This window comes from Malus sylvestris, chromosome 3, assembly GCF_916048215.2.
Source record: "Malus sylvestris chromosome 3, drMalSylv7.2, whole genome shotgun sequence".
Classification (NCBI taxonomy): domain Eukaryota; kingdom Viridiplantae; phylum Streptophyta; class Magnoliopsida; order Rosales; family Rosaceae; genus Malus; species Malus sylvestris.
The window spans coordinates 10626770-10644166 of NC_062262.1; the positions used below are offsets into that span (position 1 = coordinate 10626770).

The window sequence follows — 17397 nt, forward strand, 5'->3', positions numbered from 1 at the left end:
TCGGGGCCCAAAGCGGACAATATCGTGCTATGGTGGTGGAGCGGGCCCGGGAAGTGATCCGCTCCGGGCCGGGATGTGACAAATAACCTCATTTATTAATTATATTTTTATTTTTTAATTATTTCTCTTTTTCTTCCTAATTTTTAATGTATTAATTTTATTTCATTATAATTTTCATTTTCATTTCATTTATCATAATATATTTTGTTGTAAACATTTAAATAAACTAATTTTTGTTATACAATATATTTCGATGTACTTTGTCTTCTTCATTTATAACACACCCCGACCTAAAATAAATGTGTGATGGCCGTCACGTGAGAGTGACATAACCATGTGCACAGTGCGGAAGCAATAAGGATATGAAATATACGAATAAATAAGAAGCGAAAGCTAATTAATGTGCACTAATAAGCAGAAAGTGCTAGGAATGAGATATAAGTGTAAATACACCTAATCAGAGCATAGAAGTCTAGGTGCAAACCAGTAGAACAAATACTAGTTATACAGTACCAGAAGAAGTCCTACGAATATTATACTTTGTCAAAACTGCCAAGATCCACAAATGCCACCAATAACAAGTCTACCTAAAACTTGGAGGGCCGCAAAACAGAAAGTGTGAGTGGGCAAAAAAAAAAGCTTTTCAAAATCATTTCATTTATCAAATGCTCTAACCCGTCGCCGTAAAACATGTATAATTTTCCCATAAATGGAATATAAATATATATATATATATATATATATATATATATATATATATCAAATCATGCTTCACATATCCATAATCATAAGTATGCCATGCCAAAAATATAAAACAGAATAAGTAACTCAGGTGAAAATAAATTCATGGAAAATAACATATTAGTCGGAACCCCTGTAGAAGTCTGTACGATTGAATTCATAGCTCATTAATCAATTTAGCCGGAGTCATTACAAGTGACCTATACGGCACTACACTGCACACGAGTCGGAACCACTGTAAGGATATGTACAACAAGACTGGGTGTAATATAGTTATGCTCAATGCTACACACTCATGATAGCTATGCGATAAATCGCTAGTCACCTACAAGTCGAAACCACCTAGGATGATTTGTATGACAAGATTGTGCACCTAAATTGGATCCAATGTGAGCATAGGATGCGGAAGGTGACATTATAAACAGGCATATACCATATCTCTGGCTAAATCACAATCACCCAGGTTTATGAGCTTTCAATCACATCTCATATTATAAATATCTCATATAATAAAATATGACTCACCTGGTACTTATCTGAGCGTCCACAACACCAATTCATATTATACATCATATACTAATTCAAATGTTGAATATAAATTTATATGCATGGCATTTCAAAGCATACTTTTGTTTAAACGCATTTTCTGGGAAATATAAAGTATATAAATATATACTAAAAATTAAAAGCCCACTCACTGGTATGTCGAAGGGTCGTAGCCCCCGAGTCACCCTTGACTGCGTTTGTCCTCGGGATAGGTTTCACCTATATGCGAAATAACTGAATAAATGTTATTTAAAGCACACAACCAATACTAGCTAATAACTTCTCATACATTGGTCAATTGGGATGTTTGAATATACCAACGTGATCTACACAACCTCACGAACATCCCCATATTTTTAGAAAAATTTTCCGACCAGCCACACGCTGGCCAAGGCAAGGCCAGACGCGCCGCCCACGTGCGGGCACATGCCAAGCACACTAATAGTAACCCTAACAACGTTAAGGAATATTCCGTTAATTAATAGCATAAACCATTAAAACTAACCTGACGCCGTTAGAATATTCCGTCAACTTTGACGAAATATTCGCTCATCTTCTTCTTTTGACTCTGATGACCGTCGCCGTCGCCGGAAAACTGGGAATTTGAAAAAAACTTGATATCTCAGTCATTACTCGACCAAATTACCTCAAATTTGTCCTAAAATCAAGCTTGTAACTAAACGAACAAAATCTTACCAATTTTGAGGCTTGAAATCCACAAAATCTTGACAGAGAAGACTCGATAATCTGGCCAAAACTTACAACTCGTCAAACTCGACTTTCCGACGTCCAAATTATTTGGTTTTTCTTCTCCGAACTTCGTAAGGACGTTCTAAAGCTTCCTAAAAGCTTGAAATCCTTTAAAAATCATGCATTTACGACTGCATGAACAATGCTCAAATCGAAGGGTGATGGTTTCTTGGGTTTTACAAGCTTTCAAATCCTAAAAATGGTACGAATGGACTAGGAGCTTGTAGGGAACAAGAACATTACCTTTTTAACGTCGATCCGCGACTGGTTGAAGGGTTTTGAGGTTGACCGTACAGTTTGTATGGAAATGGAAGGAAATCCGAAAGGGAAGAGAGAGAGAGAGAGTCAACGGGAGAGAGGGAAAAAGTATGGGTGTTTGTGTGTGTGGTCCTAGTTGATCACAACCAACAAAACTAAGTCCTAAGTATTAAAAAACTTAGGAAAATTTTAGAATAAACCTCAATCAACATATCACACACCATAGGTTCAAGGGTAAAACCATCATTTCACACCATCGAAACTAAATATTTCGGGACGGGCTGTGACAATTTAGGTACATTAAATTCATTATAATACATTTATGTGCATAGATTTAGGTACATTAATTCAATATAATATATTTATGTGCATATATTTAGGTACATTAATTTAATATAATACATTTCGGTGCATATATTTTGGTACATACATTTCGGTACAAACATTTAAATACATTAGTTCAATATACATTTTGGTACACACATGTCGGTACTAACATTTAGGTACATTAATTGAATCTTTCAAGTTTGAAGGATGTTTAATAAAATTAATAAATTAAAAAACTCTTTTTTGGTCAAAAATAAATTAAATTTTGTATATTAATAAATTTAAATATTTAATGGGAGACATTAACTAAAATGCACATTAATTATTTTGAATTAAGAACACATTTAAGGATTATAATCAATATGTAATCTAATACCAGGTTTATTTTTAATTTCTATCTTCTTGAAGAATTAAAGTTAAAAAATCCCAAGAATAAAACATCAAATCTTTACTTTTAATTTTCTTACTATGATAAATTACATGGACATGAGCAATATATTAACAAAAACAACGAGAAGATTTGTTGTATCAAGCACGTGCACATTCATCTTGTTGCATTCAAGTTTTTATAGTCTTCAAAGAGGTCATGAGGTTAAATCTTGTACATGAGAGTTAGCGAAGATCTAAAAAAACATCTTCCATAGATGCTGTTCATCGCCATCACCACAACTACATACCCTCTGCCCGGTCTTTGACGGTGGCTTGAGTCGTGACCCTTGAGGATCGAGCAGATAGCTGCTCCTCATCAGTTGCCAAGATCAAGCTATCTTCTGGTGAAGACATCAAGGCAAATGAGGAATAACAGCTTCTTTGCTAGAGAAAATAAATCCTCCGGCAGCGTCGACGTTGCAACCGTATGAAGAATCTAGGATACAGAGGTTGTGAGTCGGCATCTACTTTCCCTTCTTCCTCCCATGCGACCCATTTCTAGAAATTGTTACGAACTTGGGTAAACAACACAACTTCGAGAGCAATAAGAAATGCGATTTCTCATCTTTGTTGGGAAGTTTCAAAGAGAGAGATGGTCACACTAATTATCAAGGTAAGTTTCAAAGAAAGACCGTTTCAAGAATTGTGAATGCATTATACGTGTCTTCGACATCAGAAAAGTTAAACTCTGTGTAACTGCAACATTTATTTCACAATAAATATCGGATTAAAGATTTGATCCTTGATGTTATTCAAAAATAGTATTTGATTGCCAAAGAGGGTTGGCTCAGTTGGTAAGGTCCCTGTTTTTTACGTCGCCTCATCAAGGTTCGAGTTCTGCTACCAGCAATCCTCATTGGTGTGTAATATGTAAATTCTTACGCAAATCTATACCAGTGGCAACTTGCAGTTAGGTGAATGCTTAAGTCCTTCCAACTCGAGGTTGTGGGGATGCCATGGCGTTGGTGGTGAGAGTAACCAATTTCCCCCTAAATCTTTGGTTACCAACAAAAAAAAAAGAAAGAAATAGTATTCGATTAATTGAGTTAACTCAAATCATTTTAAAGAGCTTTTCGCTGTAACTAGAACATGGTTACATACGTTACTATTTTTCTCAAACTATAATACGTAATTATTGTTTTAATTAATTATTTATAAGAAGTAGGACATAGCAACTGTATTGTCCATCCTCAGTATAACACGTTAATGGTACAACTTATGTTCACAGTACCTAAATTTTTTTCTCTATTTTAAGCTTATAGCGTCAACTCAAACAGATTAATTATATATTTAGATCCATACGTCAAGCTAGAATTGAGCAATATCACTTCTAAAGCAACTCAATACTTTTTTTATAGCGTGACAACTATTTAACAAGAGTTCAAGATTTCGAGTTAGTTAAATTGGTCATAACAATATGTTTTCTCTCTACACTTGAGCTCAAATCCTCTTCCGTTTAGATCAATTTGATACAAACTATCGCTTGCATCAAAAAAATAAAAATACAAGGGTTTATTTTAAATAAAAAGACAAGGGTTAATATTTTGCAATGTCCCTAAGAGCAAGTCCACCCTTAAAAAAATGTGTCAGCACCTAGCTCATTTAATTCACTCAGTGAACATTGATAGACTCCAATGAACAGTAATATGCCAAATGTATCTCCACTCCTAAAAAATGCGCTGGCACAAAGTCTAAAAAATGCGCTGGCACCCAACCCATTTAAAATATTATTAAGTTTTTTATAAAATAATAAATAAATAAAATAGTTTTAAATTCGGATATAATTTTTAACCAATCTTGTCACACCATGTATCATTGTCAGAAAGTACTATTTTGTGGATAGATTTCCAATAAGATTTTCAACAAATCCCGACGCACCACATAGCCATTTTTTCCACAAAAAAAATATATGAAAGCTTTGGTAGAAAGTGTTGAAAATATTGAAATGTGGTGTAAGGTGGAAGATGATGGTTAGGTATTTATAGAAAAATAATAATAATTTTTTTAAAAAAACAATTTCCGTATTTTTTAACAATTTTTAATAATTTTTTATTAATTTTAATTAAGTTAATTAATCTAGACCGTTGGATTTGAAAAATATTCAAATCCAATAGCCCAGATGTTGACATGTGACCAACAGCCATAATTCTAATTGTTATGTCTTTTTTCTTTTTCTTTTTTGGGTCTAAAATCATGGACCGTTGATCTCTGGATCAGACGGCCCACAACTCGCCACATCACTAGTTGTTGGATATGATTTTCAAATTTTTTTACAGTTGGAAATCCAACGGTCCAGAAAACTAACCGTTGGGAATCCAATGGCCCAGAACGAGCCACGTGGCTTCTACCTCGCGCCCTCTGTCACGATTGTAACAGCGGGCCCCACCGCCTTTTCCCTGTCTGAAATGCGGGCTTGACGCAAAAAAAAAATTCAATGTGCTATGACGTCATGCTAATGCTAGGGTGACGTCACAGAACCCAGCTGATTGCTCAACACATTTTGAGCCTGCCTATGGCCTGGCTTGGGCTGGGTGGAGGATTTTTAGGGGGTGCCGGTCCATTCTTTGTGCTTTGAGCCGACCTACCCCTTGGGGTGGACATGCTCTAAAGGGTTCATTTTTGCAATGTCCCTAAACTCGGTTTCAATCTCACTTTTATCTTGAAACTCAAATTTTGCTATTTTTAAACACTCTAAAACTCAATTTTTGTTTACCACTTTGAGAAAAAGAAAAAAAGAAATCAAACTTTTAAATTACCGTTATGTAAATGGGCATCCGGTCCTCGTCGTTGACTGACCTACGAGGGAGCAGAATAACTCAGAGGGATGTACATTCCAACAAGAATCGCAGCCAGACTTCCCCTACTCGCCTCTCCTTCGCTTCCCTCCTCCTCCTCTCTCCGCCTCCGCAGCTTCTCCTCTTTATTCTCTCACCACCGTCAGTCAGTCTGTCTGTCTCTCTCTGTCTTGCGCACACACACATTGAGTAAGAAAACAAGCATATCAAACTTAGCTATTTCTTCTTGTTTTTTTCTTTTCTCCAGGCGTGCGCAAATTGGCTAATTTAACGCCAACAGTGCACATCATTAGATTGAAACGCTGCGCTGCGAAGAAGATGGCTTGGAGTTTCGAGAAGGGCGACGCGGGGGTTGAAACCCACTTGGGGGTGGTCCGTCCGGCCACTGAAGCTCACGCTGAAGAGGCCGTCGGAGCTCTCAGAGCCGGAGCAGTCATTGCCGTCCCCACCGATACGCTGTACGGCTTCGCTTGTGATGCTTGGTATGGAAATCAACCCTATGCACTCCACCTGTTTGTTTAATGCTTCAGTGTCTAAAACCCTGTTTTTGGATATCGGTATAGTGCTCTTTTTTTTTTTTTGTTATGATGATTTATAAGAAAGCGCATACTTTTAATTTGTGTAATTTTGTAACCCATCCCTGAAATGGTGGAGAATAATTGCAGCTCTTTGGAAGCAGTGAACCGAATATATGAGATTAAAGGACGTAAGCATACAAGTCCTCTTGCAATTTGTGTTGGGGATGTTCCGGACATTGAGCGGTTTGCTGTCACAGACCATTTGCCCCATGGCTTGCTTGAGGCTCTCCTTCCAGGACCCGTTACTCTTGTACTAAGCCGAGGTATAGCAACAGAACAGAAATTTCTGTATTCAAGAAAAAAAAAAGTATAAGATTTTTTTTCTGATAGACACCACCATTTGATTGATGCTTGATATCAATAGGGTTGATTTCGTTTCGTCTTTGTCACTTTCACATTCAGTGTTGAATAAGAAAAGCTAGTTTGGGTATTTTGCAGGGGAGTCAAGTATTCTTGAGAAGTCTTTAAACCCAGGATTGGAGAGTATAGGAGTCCGAGTACCTGACTGTAACTTCATCAGGGACATTGCACGCAAATTGGGGAGTGCATTGGCCCTTACAAGTGCAAACCTAAGTGGGCAGCCAAGTAGTGTTTCCATCAAAGATTTTGAGAACCTCTGGGAACACTGTGCGTACGTTTACAATGGTGGTGTGCTTCCTTCAGGCCGTGCAGGCTCAACAGTTGTGGACCTCACCAGACTCGACAGGTACAAGATTCTTCGACCCGGAAGGTAAGAATCCCCTTGACTACACTACCTTTTCTGTGATGTAAATGGCTGGGAAAATGAAAATATATGACATTATTGTTGTGGTTTGTTATTTAAATCTAGAAGTCCTTAAGGAAATAATAGTTAGCATCTCATTAGAGATGAAGTACGGCTGAAGTATAACATATGGTGTATTTTGTCTCATCAATGCATTCTATTTATGGGAAATTTATAAAGTTTGTTTAGTACTCACTAGTCACTACACACTCAAAGATGGCAGTAATAAACTAATAATTGGTCTAATGATGCCTTTTCTGCCGTTGAATTTAACAAAATTGTCGGGATAGCTATCGGTAATAATCATTTTTCTCCAGTTTTAAAATGCAAATATGCTTAGGATTGTTTTGATGGATCAAATCCCGAATGTTGATCTTTAGATATGTCTTCTTTCTATCCTTTTGTTTCTTTTTGCTTTGGGCATGCTGAACTTTAGTACAACCAGGTTCTAGTGGTGTAAATATTCCTTGCTTTGCCATTGCAGTGCGAGAGACGAAACTGTTGCAATTCTCGGAAGGTTTTCTCTTGAGGAAGAAGGAACAGCTACTTAAACCCACATGCATTGCAACTCCCATGCTTTACATGCCTTAATGGCTGTGACCTGGGCAGCTGGAAGGTATGAATCGACGATATATACACACTCATAATCCGGAATTGAAGCAAATTTGTGATTTTAGAATCCTATTTGTTTTTGTAATTTTATATGACCTGAAGCGATAGATGAAGTTTGGATACAAGTTAGATTGGTTAAGTTCATTCACCACTAAGCTATTATCTCAAGTTCTGTTATATTTTAATACTTTTATATTTTGATACGAATTATTTTGTATCAGATGTATTTCAAATTTGTACTTCTGCAAGTATATATAGGTGTTAAGGGACAGCAACTATATGGAACAGATTCATCGTCATGTAGCTTCCCAATCCAATAATATATTGCCATGTGGAGAAAAAATTGCACTTAACATGTATTATTGGATACGAGACGCCACATGGCAGTGAATCCATTGCATGTAAGTCCCCATGTCTGGGATAACGTTGTTTCACTTCTAGGCCTCTTGGGCAAGCCATGTTGGTACAACGTTATTTCCTTTTGATATCATGTCAAATTTGTAAGTGGAGGCTGTCATATTCACAAGCACAATAATAAGGTCATAAGGACGTAACACGACACGATAACACGATTCAAGCTCAATATCATTCCTTAATCAGATTTATTAGTCTCACGAACCCGGGTTAGCACTTGCACAGAAAAACGACACTTCTTCTAACTTCTTCACAAACCAACAAGATATGTCAAATACGCTAACTCAGCCATTTGAACTTATATAACCTCATTCTGCGTTCAACTTAAATTTAAATGTTAATAGTCATTTTTAAGAGTAAAAATATGGTTTTTCGTTAAAGTGAACAGTACCGAGAGCTTTTTGTTAAAGTTCCCTAAAAATAATGAAGGTGGATTTCAAAGTGGTAACCTGAAACACTTGTAAATAGTTTGGCATATATTGGGCCTCAATTGGGCTTCATGAAAAATATTTGGGGACTTAACCCATTATTTATGTATTAAGGAGCGAGACCTTATTTTATAAAAGGGACTCCCTCACCACCATTAGAGAGCATCAACTCTAGCCCATCATTCATGTATTGAGGAACGAGTCCTTATTCTATAAAAGGGACTCCCTCACCTCCAACGCCACAAGCCGAGCCAACCAAAGCTACATAAGCCACGAGCCGAGCAGCCGAGCAGCATGTGCTACTTCTAGTTGAGCGTCATTTCAGATTGAGCATCGCCTCATATCGAACATCAGTTCAAGACAACATCTAGTTACTTCGGCCCACACATGGACTGAATTTCAAGTCTCCAGCCAAAAGACTCTCTTGACTGAAGATTTAGGGGACTACTATTTATACCATATTTAGGGCCTCGTATTTAGATTTTGTACAAATACTCGGGGGACTTAAATGTAATTATAAGATAAAGGAAGGGGCAAATATGTAATAAGTGATGAGTCCTTATTCTATAAAAGGACCCATCACCCTCACAATTAAGATAGGCCAATTCCTAAGGCTCCTCACCCCCTTTCAAAGCCTCACTCTCAGAGGCTCTCACATTCTCTCCCTCACCTCTCAGATAAATACATAATCAGTGTGGACGTAGCCCAAACCTTGGGGTGAACCATGATACATCTTGTGTTATTCACATTACTTGCAGATTCACGGTCGGATTTACGTTGTTCCAAGACCTTCGATTTTGTGCATCAACATTTGGCGCCGTCTGTGGGTATCGACACGAAAAGCTATGTCGATTCTCTTTCAATTTTTCATCTCACCACCGTGAAACCTTCACAACCTCACCACTATCCACTGTAGATCAGAAAAAAACCACATATAACACAATCTCTCTCTCTGACAAAATCTCATAAACTCGTTCAGATATGAGACCACAAACCAACCACCCTCTTCTCATTTTCACCTTTGACCGTACTTCCTGCTCCGCACGACGTGCAATATGCAGTAGCAGGGATCGGTTTCCAGCTGTCAGTTCTGCCTCGCACGACGTGTCGCCTCGCAGGATCTGAAAGCAAGTATGTTGTCCAACTGTCAGTACCGGAAAAACTCTGTCAATTCCGCGACTGATTTCCTCTCTCGAGTGGCAGTTCTATGGACTACCTTAACCTTGCAAAATCTGGAAGCAAGTATGTTGTCCAGGCTTGCAAGGATTACGTGCTCAAGCATACGAGAAGAAAACATATACCGTGACTTTTGTTGCTAGTTCTTTGCCATCCCGTACAAGCAGCTTTGCTCGGTTGGTATGGTCCAATGGGAAATGCCCAGTAGGCAGTCCAATTGCATTCACCTCGATATAATTTTGAACAGCAGCAGGCAGTGGGAACAAATTGAAAAAGAGAAAAAGAAAATAGCAAAGCTGGTCTTCTATCTCTCTCTATCTCTCTCTCTTTCTCACGGAACTCCACCAGTCTAAAAGCTCAACCCTCCTTTCTCTAATCCAGCTTCATCGCAAACCAGATGGATATTAGTGTTATACAGGTAGTCGTGGCTTGAAAGTCTGTACCAGTGCAGTACAACAACATATGGAATTAGATCTTCCTAACGTGACAAATCTGCTTGCCACGATGTAGATCTTCCTTATAGTAATTTATTTCCAAGGGTTCCATGTGGTTCTGCCAGTGAGATCAAAGAATGCTTGTGGACAGCAGGATTTTTATCCTATCAAGCTGTTTTACACTTCCAACATGCCCATCATTTTGCAGTTTGCACTTATGTCCAACCTTTACTTTATCTCCCAATTGCTTTACAGGAGGTACATCGGAAATTTCCTTGTGAATCTTTTGGGCAAATGGAAGGAGTCTGAATAATCAGGAGGTCAATTCGTTCCTGTCAGTGGTCATGTGCAAGAGGACCGAAGGTGGGGAGCTGCATGGGAGGAAGAATCATGGGGGAGCACATGGGAGACAACACAAGAGATCAAGAAAAGTAAAAGGAGAAAGCCATCATTTTCTGATTTCTGAGAAAGCAAAAGAAGAAAGCCATCATTTTCTGATTTCTGAGAAAGCAAAAAGAGAAAGCCATCATTTTCTGATTAAAGAGAAAGCAAAATAGAGGCATGTAGGGACACTGCAAAAGTAAGGAATAAACACCCTACCAGAATGGTGTGATTTACTTTCCTTGTTTTTGTATGATGTAATTTATTTTTTGTATCTTTTGGAGATATCTGTACAAACCCCATCAGAGGGTAATAAAAAAATACTTGGGGGACTCAACAGGGCATCATGAAAAATACTTGGGGGACTTAGCTCATTATTTATGTATTAAGGAGCGAGCCCTTATTCTATAAAATGGACTCCCTCACCACCATTAGAGAGCATCAACTCTAGCTCATCATTCATGTATTGAGGAATGAGTCCTTATTCTATAAAAGGGACTCCCTCACCTTCAGCGCCACAAGCCGAGCCAACCAAGGCAACATTAGCCACGAGCCTCGCAGCATGTGCTACTTCTAGTTGAGCGTCATTTCAGATTGAGCACCGCCTCATATCGAACATCAGTTCAAGACAACATCTAGTTACTTCGGCCCACACATGGACTGAATTTCAAGTCTCCAGCAAAAGGACTCTCTTGACTAAAGACTTAGGGGACTACTGTTTATACCATATTTAGGGCCTCGTATTTTGATCTCGTACAAATACTCGGGGGACTTAAATGTAATTATATGATAAAGGAATGGGCAAATATGTAATAAGTGATGAGTCTTTATTCTATAAAATGACCCATCACCTTCACAATTAGGAGAGGCCAATTCCTAAGGCTCCATACCCCCTCTCAAAGCCTCACTCTCAGAGGCTCTCACATTCTCTCCCTCACCTCTCAGATAAATACATAATCAGAGTGGATGTAGCCCAAACCTTGGGGTGAACCACGATACATCTTGTGTTATTTACATTACTTGCAGATTCACGGTCGAATTTACGTTGTTCCAAGACCTCCGGTTTTGTGCATCAACATTTGGCGCCGTCTGTGGGAATCGACACGAAAAGCAATGTCGGTTCTATTTCAATTTTTCATCTCACCACCATGAAACATTCACAACCTCATCACTATCCACTATAGATCTGAAAAAACCACACAAAACACAATTTCTCTTTCTGACAAAATCTCATAAACTCGTTCAGAGATGAGACCACAAACCAACCACCCTCTTCTCATTTTCACCTTTGACCGTACTTCCTGCTCCGCACGACGTGCAATATGCAGTAGCAGGGATCGGTTTCCAGCTGTGAGTTCCGCCTCGCACGACGTGTCGCCTCGCAGGATCTGAAAGCAAGTATGTTGTCCAACTGTCAGTACCAGAAAATCTTTGTCAGTTCCGCGACTGATTTCCGCTCTCGAGTGGCAGTTCTATGGACTACCTTAACCTTACCAAATCTGGAAGCAAGTATGTTGTCCAGGCTTGCGAGGATTACATGCTCAAGCATACGAGAAGAAAACATATACCGTGACTTTTGTTGCTGGTTCTTCGCCATCCGGTACAAGCAGCTTTGCTCGGTTGGTATGGTCCGATGGGAAATGCACAGTAGGCAATGCAATTGCATTCACCTGGATATAATTTTGAACAGCAGCAGGCAGTAGGAACAAATTGAAAAAGAGAAAAAGAAAATAGCAAAGCTGGTCTTCTCTCTCTATCTCTCTTTCTCTCTCACGGAACTCCACCAGTCCGAAGGCTCAACCTTCCTTTCTCTAATCCAGCTTCATCGCAAACCAGATGGATATTAGTGTTATACAGGTAGTCATGGCTTGAAAGTCTGTACCAGTGCAGTACAGCAGCATATGGAATTAGATCTTTTTAACGTGACAAATCTGCTTGCCACGATGTAGATCTTCCTTATAGTAATTTATTTCCAAGGGTTCCATGTGGTTCTACTAGTGAGATCAAAGAATGCTTGTGGACAGCAGGGTTCTTATCCTATCAAGCTGTTCTACACTTCCAACATGCCCATCATTTTGCAGTTTGCACTTATGTCCAACCTTTACTTTATCTCCCAGTTGCTTTACAGGAGGTACAACGGAAATTTCCTTGTGAATCTTTTGGGCAAATGGAAGGAGTCTGAATATTCAGGAGGTCAATTCGTTCCTATCAGTGGTCATGTGCAAAAGGATCGAATGTGGGGAGCTGCACGGGAGGAAGAATCATGGGGGAGCACATGGGAGACAACGCAAGAGATCAAGAAAAGTAAAAGGAGAAAGCCATCATTTTCTGATTTCTGAGAAAGCAAAAGAAGAAAGCCATCATTTTCTGATTAAAGAGAAAGCAAAATAGAGGCACGTGGGGACACTGCAAAAGCAAAGAATAAACACCCCACCAGAATGGTGTGATTTACTTTTCTTGTTTTTGTATGATGTAATTTATTTTTCGTATCTTTCAGAGATATATGTACAAACCCCATCAAAGGGTAATAAAAAAAATACTTAGGGGACTCAATTGGGCCTCATGAAAAATACTTGGGGGACTTAGCCCATTATTTATGTATTAAGGAGCGATCCCTTATTCTATGAAAGGGACTCCCTCACCACCATTAGAGAGCATCAACTCTAGCCCATCATTCATGTATTGAAGAGCGAGTCCTTATTCTATAAAAGGGACTCCCTCACCTTCAACGCCACAAGCCGAGCAAACCAAGGCAACATAAGCCACGAGCTGAGCAGCCTCGCAGCCTCGCAGCATGTGCTACCTCTAGTTGAGCGTCATTTCAGATTGAGCACCGCCTCATATCGAACATCAGTTCAAGACAACATCTAGTTACTTCGGCCCACACATGGACTGAATTTCAAGTCTCCAGCCAAAAGACTCTCTTAACTGAAGACTTGAGGGACTACTATTTATACCATATTTAGGGCCTCGTATTTAGATCTCGTACAAATACTCGGGGGACTTAAATGTAATTATATGATCAAGGAAGGGGCAAATATGTGATAAGTGATGAGTCCTTATTCTATAAATGACCCCTCACCCTCACAATTAAGAGAGGCCAATTCCTAAGGCTCCTCACCCCCTCTCAAACCTCACTCTCAGAGGCTCTCACATTCTCTCCCTCACCTCTCAGATAAATACATAATCAGTGTGTTATTTACATTACTTACAGATTCACGGTCGGATTTACATTGTTTCCAGACCTCCGGTTTTTTGCATCAACATAACTAACAAAACATAGAAGATAAAAACAACTGAAGTGAAGCCACTTAGTATTACAGTCTAGTGGTATTTCTCTTCACTTATAAGTGAGAGGTCTTAGGTTCGATTCTCACCAAAGGCGAATTTGAACCATATTATTGCTAGCTCATTGTGAGGTTAAATCTACTCGCTCTCCCTTAATGTAGATAATATCGTTTGCTCATAAAAAAAACACGAAACTGAAGAAGCGTAATTTTTGAGGTTTTTGAAAGTAATCATCCATCAACCAATGCGAAATGATTCATCTCCAGAAAAGTGAAGTCCAAAGACAAAGTCCTTGAGTTGTGCTTTCATGGGCACTTTCTTCTAAGTTGTATTTCTCTATATTTGTTTTTTGAAGTTTGGGAGCCACCAATTCTGGTTCAAAGGCTTAGATGAGCAGACTAGAGCGTGTATGGAAGCGTTTGGGCAGCAATTTTAGTTGGAAGGCCAGCAATTTAGTTTGTTAAGTTGTTGTCCGGCGACAGAATATGCCAAAACGGTGTATACAAGATTCCTAGTTGTGCTTACTCTTTGGCATCAAAACGTAGAGAACTCATGCTCATCATTCCTTCTCTCCAAATTACGCATTTAGTGACGGGTTAAATTTTTTTTGGGGAAATCACATTTTACCACCTCACTTTGGATCACATAACAAATGCATTTCTCTTTTTTTTTTAAACATTGCAATGTTATGTATCAATATCAGACCTCCGTTAAATTTTCTGTCAATCTGGTCATTAAATGATGACGTGGGAGCCGCATGGTACACTTTCTCGGCCAAATTTTGAAAAATAAAAAAGGGCAAATTACATTTTACCATCTTAACTTTGAGTCACATAACAAACGCATACCACATTTTTTGAACATTGCAATGTCATACATCAACTTACGAATTCGTTGAAATATTAGACCTCGTTTTCTTATCCGTTAATTTGTCAGTTAACTACTGACGTGGTAGGCGTGGGCATACTCCCTTGCCTACTGGGACTCCACGTTGTTGACATGTCGAAGCTAGCGAACAAGTTCAATGCAGAATCGAGAGAGAATGAGCACCAAATACCGCCGTCCCAACCGGGCGTGTTGTCTTCGTCGTCGATTGAGTCGTCCGAGTTGGAGTGAGCACTTCTAGATAGACTTGGCATTCGTGTCGTGTTTTCCGTGTTCGTGTCGTTTTCGTGTCATACCCGATATCTTAACGGGTCATGTCGTGTAACACCCGTTAAAATAAACGGGTAAAATGACCCGACCCGAAATCGACCCGATAATATTAACAGGTAATATGACCCGACCCGTTACCCGTTAAGGAAAATATATTTTAAACCAATAAATAATCAAATGAAAAACATAATACTAAATAAGTATATACATTTCATATTATCACATCCAAAACATAAAAACGCAATTTTGTTTTAAGTATATTTTCGCTTACCTAAAGTCTTTAATAGTTTTTTAATTAATGTAGAAGTGTAAAAAAATATAGAAAAAAATATATAAACACTCGTAATGACAAGCTTTATAACTTTCATGAAGAGCTTAACTTCGAAATTCGCCACTATAATCATATAAATCATAAATCAAAATTTAACCGTTGATTGTTGTTTACATTTATGCTTCATTGTTCTCATCAAATTTCGTTTTTTTAGATTTTATTTTTTGAAAACATGATCTATTAGAGGGTGCAGGTAGATGAACGGTTTGGATCGTTGGATCGTTGATATTATATTTAGAGTTCTACGGTTAGTGAAAATATTGCTTGATGTTTATAAAGTTTCTACAAATTATATGACATTGACTCATATTTCAGTTAATCGTAAATATCGAAACGTGATATCATCTTCTTACATCCACCAGATGATCATGTTTTCAAAAAATAAAATTTTAAAAATGAAATTCAGTCAGAAGAATAAAGTGTAAATAACAATTAACGGTTAAATAAATTTAAGGTTTCACTACTACAAAATTATCTATTGCTGGCGGTCCAAAAACTTTTTTCAACGATCCAACCGTCAAACTTATTTGTACACATTCCAAGATTGCATACGTAAAAAATCGTAAAAAACAAACATTCAGAGATTACGTAATGGAACAAAAGTTTTCGACGGTTATAAACGAAAAATCACAATTTAACGGTTATTTTATCTCTGATTTTGATGATTTTTTACAGATACACTCCTCGACCCTATAAGAATGTAATGAATAAATTTGATCTTTAATTTAAAGTATTTACACTAGTGGATACCACAAAAACTTATTTTATACTTAATAGAAGTATAATATTAACTCTAAGTGTTTGTTTAATGTACTGTTTTGACGCAATATGCATTCTACAAAACTTTTTTCAACAATCCAACCGTCAAACTTATTTGTACACATTCCAAGATCGCATACGTAAAAAATCGTAAAAAACAAACATTCAGAGATTACGTAACGGAACAAAAGTTTTCGACGGTTATAAACGAAAAATCACAATTTAACGGTTATTTTAGCTCCGATTTTGATGATTTTTTACAGATACACTCCTCGACCCTATAAGAATGTAATGAATAAATTTGATCTTTAATTTAAAGTATTTACACTAGTGGATACCACAAAAACTTATTTTATACTTAATAGAAATATAATATTAACTCTAAGTGTTTGCTTAATCTACCCTTTTGACGCAATATGCATTCTATGAAACTTTTTTCAACGATCCAACTGTCAAACTTATTTTTACACATTCCGAGATCGCATACGTAAAAAATCGTAAAAAAAAAACATTCAGAGATTACGTAATGGAACAAAAGTTTTCGGCGGTTATAAACGAAAAACCACAATTTAACGGTTATTTTATCTCTGATTTTGATGATTTTTTACAGATACACTCCTCGACCCTATAAGAATGTAATGAATAAAATTGATCTTTAATTTAAAGTATTTACACTAGTGGATACCACAAAAACTTATTTTATACTTAATAGAAGTATAATATTAACTCTAAGTGTTTGTTTAATCTACCATTTTGATGCAATATGCATTCTACGAAGCTTTTTTCAACGATCCAACCGTCAAAATTATTTGTACACGTTCCAAGATCGCATACGTAAAAAATCGTAAAAAACAAACATTCAGAGATTACGTAATGGAACGAAAGTTTTCGACGGTTATAAACGAAAAATCACAATTTAACGGTTATTTTATCTCTGATTTTGATGATTTTTTACAGATACACTCCTCGACCCTATAAGAATGTAATGAATAAATTTGATCTTTAATTTAAAGTATTTACACTAGTGGATACCACAAAAACTTATTTTATACTTAATAGAAGTATAATATTAACTCTAAGTGTTTGTTTAATGTACTGTTTTGACGCAATATGCATTCTACAAAACTTTTTTCAATGATCCAACCGTCAAACGTATTTGTACACGTTCCAAGATCGCATACGTAAAAAATCGTAAAAAACAAACATTCAGAGATTACGTAATGGAACGAAAG

At 37.5% G+C, this 17397-nt stretch overlaps 1 protein-coding gene across 8 annotated transcripts; it reads left to right on the top strand.

The window, feature by feature from the left end:
- The first annotated feature begins 5779 nt into the window (after window positions 1-5779).
- On the top strand, window positions 5780-8050 carry LOC126615249 (uncharacterized). Of its 8 annotated transcripts, none has more exons than XM_050283052.1 (6): window positions 5780-5934; window positions 5965-5995; window positions 6094-6328; window positions 6512-6687; window positions 6863-7154; window positions 7672-8050. In XM_050283052.1, exons 1-6 carry the CDS (start codon window positions 5818-5820, stop codon window positions 7736-7738), a joined length of 918 nt encoding a protein of 305 aa, XP_050139009.1. In that variant the 5' UTR covers window positions 5780-5817; the 3' UTR covers window positions 7739-8050. The 8 variants fall into 8 exon arrangements, with proteins under 8 accessions (XP_050139009.1, XP_050139008.1, XP_050139013.1 ...); XM_050283056.1 differs by having other exon boundaries at window positions 5804-5934; window positions 5965-5987; XM_050283055.1 differs by having other exon boundaries at window positions 5814-5934; window positions 5965-5999.
- The last annotated feature ends 9347 nt before the right edge of the window (window positions 8051-17397 follow it).